The sequence below is a fragment of the Athene cunicularia genome, assembly GCF_003259725.1.
Source record: "Athene cunicularia isolate RWA chromosome 2 unlocalized genomic scaffold, athCun1 chr2_part1, whole genome shotgun sequence".
Lineage (NCBI taxonomy): Eukaryota > Metazoa > Chordata > Aves > Strigiformes > Strigidae > Athene > Athene cunicularia.
The window spans coordinates 3,594,208-3,598,864 of NW_020799095.1; the positions used below are offsets into that span (position 1 = coordinate 3,594,208).

Consider the following 4,657-nt stretch of genomic DNA (forward strand, 5'->3'; position numbering starts at 1 on the left):
GGGGAGAGGTGAGGGGGGTGTATGTGTGTGAGGTGCTCGACCGAGGCCTTGAGGTGGCTGCCCGAGGGGTCTCGGCGGGGCCTGGAGATGCTGAGGGTGGTTGAGGACTTTGCCGTGGTGTTGGGGGGTCGGCGAGGGGGTCGGCGGGACCAGGGCTTGGGGTGCGCTGATGTCACGAGTCTTGCCACGGGCCCACGACATGGCCGTAAGATGCTGGCCATGGCCAGGGGCTTTGCTGTGGGCCTGAGACCTGCGCCGTGGCCACCGTCTTTGCCAGGGTCTTGAGGCACCCAGTGGGAGCTTGAGGTGTTGACCATGGCCAAGGTCTTTGCTGTGTCCCCGAGGCCCTCACTGGCAGCTTGAGGCACTCACTACTCGCCAAGGTCTTTGCCATGGCCTTGAAGCACTCGCTATGGTCTGGGTCCTTGCAGTGGCCCCAGGGTCCTTGTGAGAGCTCGAGTTGTTCACCGTGGCCAATGCTTTTGCTGTGGCCTTGAAGCACTTGCCATAGCCATGGTCTTTGCCATGGCACCGAGAGCCTCAGTGGGAGCTTGAGGTGTTCACTATGGCCAGGGCCTTTGCTGAGGTCTCTGCCAATGGCCCTGAAGCGCTTGCTGTGGCCATGGGCTTTGCCATGGCCCTGAGGCCCTCAATGGGACCTTGAGGAGTTCACCATGGCCAAGGCCTTCCATGTCTTTGCCATGGCCTTGAGGCACTCACCATGCCCAAGGACTTCACGATGACCCCAAGGTCCTCACCGGGAACTTGAGGTGCACGCTGGGGTCTTGAGGTTCTCACCATGGCCAAGACCCTTGCCAAGGCCTTCATCTTGGTCAAGGTATTCATCACCACCTTGAGATGCTCCCCAAGGCTTTTGCCATGGCCCTGAGGCCCTTGCTGGGAACCTGAAGCGCTCACTGTGGCCGAGGCCTTCACCGTGGCCTCTTGTTGCAGCCCTGGTGCTTTCACCGTGGCTGCAGCCCTTGCCGTGGTGCTGAGGTTGCTTGCCATCATGAGGTCCTTGCTGTGGACCTGAGGTGCTGACCACAGGCAGCCAGGGCCCTCGCTGTGGTGCTCGCTGTAGCCCGGAGGCGATGGCTGTGGCCCTGGAGTTGTTGCTGTGACTCCTGCCGTGGCTTGCCGAGGCCATGTCCTGCAGGCGCTTCACTGTGCAACCTGAGGGGCTCCCTGTCGCTGTCAGCATGGCCGCGAGGCCCTCGCTGTGGCCTTGAGGCATGGCCTGTCACCCTCAGCCTGGCCCCGAGGTGCTCCTCGGCACCCTCAGCCTGGCCCCGAGGCACCCGCCGCGGCCCCGAAGCGCGTGCTGTGGCCTCTGTGCGCACGGCGCGGCCGCAACCCTCCCCGCGGCCCCCATGGTAGCTGGCCGGGGGCCCCCGGGTGCCTCTGGTTGGAGAGGGCTGGGGGCCCTCGCCATCATCACCCCGCGCTGCCGCCACCCACCGCTGCCCTTTCCTTTTCTCCCCTCCCAGGTGCTCTCGAGCCGGGGCGAGGGGATGAGGTGCCCCCGTGCCGCGTGGTGTGCCGAAGCGGCTCTTTAGATCCTCCCCGGCCCAAGCCTCCCCTGCCATGGATGCCTCGGGGGCTCTTGCTTCGGCTCCCTCCTCCGCGGCTCCCTCGGGCTCCCGCAGCCCCATGTTCCCCCCAGGAGCTGACAGAGAGGAGTGGGGACCGAGGTTCAATTGTGCCCCTTCCACCTCTGCCGCAGCCTCGCAGGCGATGCCAGCGTCTGGCCGGAAGAGGAAGGCCAACTTCTCCAATGACGAGACTGAGACGCTGGTCTGGAATGTGGTCCGGCATTTCAGCGCCCTGTATGGGTCTGAAGCCCTGCGGGCTCACCCCGTGCGGCGGAAGCAGCTCTGGACCCAAATCCAAAGCCGCGTCAACTTCCTGGGCTACACCGAACGCTCCATCGACGACCTCAAGCACAAGTGGCGCGACCTGCGGCTGGACGTCAAGAAGAAGATCACCTCCAAGAAGCACCTGCCCATGAACCGCGCAGGCGGGCCGCTCCACAAGCCACGCCTCACGCCCCTGGAGAAGATGGTGGCTTCCACCTTCTTGCAGGCCAGCCACGACTCGGAGCCCGAAATCATCTTGGACCCAGGTCAGTTGTTGGTAGTTCTCTGGGGAGAGTTGGAGCAGCTCTGTGTGTCCCCACCTGCCAGGCCGTGGTGTGTCACCCCCTCCCTGAGCTCCGGGCTCTGCCAAGTGTGGAAGGAGACTTGGGGGTAATTTCGCTCTCGCACGCGGTTTGTGTTGGGGTTGCAGCGCCTGGCAGAGCCCTGCTCCTGTTGTGTCTGAGCAGCAAAGCACCAGCATTGGAAACTCTGTGCTCTGGAATTAAAAATTCCACTGTGGAAACAACCTGGGACCAACGAGAACACCTCAGGCTTGGCGGGAGCGGGTCTTTTTTTTCGTTTCTTTGGGTTTTTTCCCTTTAACAGTGCCTGGCTTTGCTGGATGCTGTCTAAAGGTGCAAGATGGGATGGGATTTTCTTTTGCACGTTCCTTTGGGGGCCAGTGTCCCCCATGGTTAGCCGAGGTCAGAGAGAGCAGCAGCTTCGGTGCAAGGTCACCGTCCCCCTGCATCGTCTCAGGACCGGGGGAGCTGGTGCGTCTCCATGGGTCTGTGCCCTTGACCCTGCTGTCACCTGCAGAGTAGACCCGTGTCTCGGCAGAGTGCGGAGCCCTCTTGCTGGTCCTGCTCTTGGGCAACGCCTGTTCGGCTCAAGAGACGCCCTGGGTGAAGGTGTCGGTGAAAGACCTGACATCGGGCAAATGGTAGTGCTGAGCTGGGCCCAGCTGGGCTTTGGTACTGGCCAGGAGGCAAATACCCTCCCTGCCTTTTCTGCCGTTGTGGAAATCCGCAAAAGGGATGTACCCAGCTTCTCTGTGTCCCTAGAGAGCACCAGGGTCAGTCCTTCTGCCCCTTCCTCCGCTCTGATTTTGTGGGGTGGGCGGTATGGGGTCTCGTTTGACCCGGTTCAGGCTGGGGCTGCCTCTGAACCAGATGCTCGTCGTGCTGCCGAGCATCTGGGCTGAAGGAAGAAATCCTGTGGGACGTTTAGGAGATGCCAAATCCGCTCGGGGCTGGGCAAGTTGAGGATAGTCCCTGGGGCCAGGCAGCCTTGCTGGGGGAGCGTCTGTGCCTCAGTGTGAGCGTCGCTCCCTGGCAGATTCCAGCGGGGCTCTTCATCCCGGGGAACCCCCCTGCTCTCTGCCCTTCTGCAGGGGGCACATGAACTTGCCAGTGCCGTGGTCACAGCGGCTGAGGCTGGATTCTCTGTGTCCCGCAGATCTGTTCTTCCCCGGCGCCACCAAGCAATCCTTCATACACCTGCAACCCGGCGTCAGCCACCCCAGTATCTACATCGACACCAACGGGCAGCCCTCATCCCTGCCAGACGTGGAGGGCTCAGCTGTGCCCCGCCTGGCCGTGCAGAGCCCCGACCCCTCTGTCATCTGCGAGTACAGCCGGGGGGAAGGACAGAGCAGCTCGGGTGAGGCTGCGGGGGCTTTAGGCGCTGGGGGCAGGGGGGGGCTGGAGGGAGGTCGCAGCGACCCCCAAAAGCTCGCTGTGGTGGTTTGCACGGAGAGCCTGGGCCTGGCACTGCGGGGGATGCCCTGGCGGGAGATACTTCCCCACGTCAGCCCAGCGTGGGCAATTCTCTCCCGGTCAGCGGGGCCTGAAGGGCTGCGGATGCCTCATGGGGAGCCCTGAGCGCGGCTCCGTAATGGCCGAGGCTTGTCGGGTAGCGGGAGAAGGCGGCAAACCCAAGGGAAGGGGAAGGTTGTGGCCGTCCCCACGTCACGCAGGCTGCGAGGGGCTCACCGCGGGGCTTCTCCTCTCTTCCAGCCGAGTCAGGACCGGAGCTGCGGACTCCAGACGTGTCGGCCATTTCCCCATCCCTGCGAAACGAGTCACTCGTCTCCTACGCCTCCATGTCAGAGGAAGAGGAACGGGAAGGCCGGGAGGGGGAGAGGGCCCACGGCGGGGCTGCAGGGGTGCAGCCTGGGCCCGAGGCCCCCATGTCTGCGGAGGAAGACATGAAACTGTCCCGCCAGGCCATGCTGATCCGCCGCTGCAGCTCCCAGGGCTCTGTCACCTCCCTGCCTGAGGACCCTCTCAACCCCGTGGACGCTCACTCGGACTGGGGCCACGAGGGAGTGTCCGACTTGCCCCCTCTGGGCCGCGGGCTCGAATCCTCGCACCCCGAGGAGCAAGCAGGGGGCCCGGGCCCGGAGATGGGCACTTTGCCCAGGGTACTGATGGGGCCCACCTGGGAGAAGCCGACGGCAGAGGAGGAGCCCCCGGCCCGCTCCCCGCTGCATGGCGCCCTGACCGAGGAATCGCTGCCTTCCTCCGCGTCCCCCCCAGGCGATGCTCCCGCCGCCCCCGGCCCGCCTCGGGGCCTGGGCTGCTCCCGTCTGCGGGACGATCGCCGGGAGAGCTGGAGGACTAACATCCACCACCTGCTGGACCTGGAGGAGCAGTGGGACCAGCTGTACCACCAGGAGCTGGCCATGTGGCAAGAGGAACGGGCCACCCAACGCGAGGAGAGGGCCCGTGACCGCGAGCTCCAGTTCCGCCTCTTGGGCGTCCTCACGGACATCCGCGATGAGCTGCGGTACCTGC

At 64.5% G+C, this 4,657-nt stretch overlaps 1 protein-coding gene across 1 annotated transcript; it reads left to right on the top strand.

The window, feature by feature from the left end:
* Positions 1-1,295: 1,295 nt before the first annotated feature.
* On the top strand, positions 1,296-4,656 carry LOC113476823 (the record flags this gene model as incomplete). Its single annotated transcript, XM_026842780.1, has 3 exons — positions 1,296-2,125; positions 3,318-3,521; positions 3,878-4,656. Coding segments are annotated over exons 1-3 (1,521 nt in total), but the record flags the coding sequence as incomplete, so codon positions are not given.
* Position 4,657: the final 1 nt, after the last annotated feature.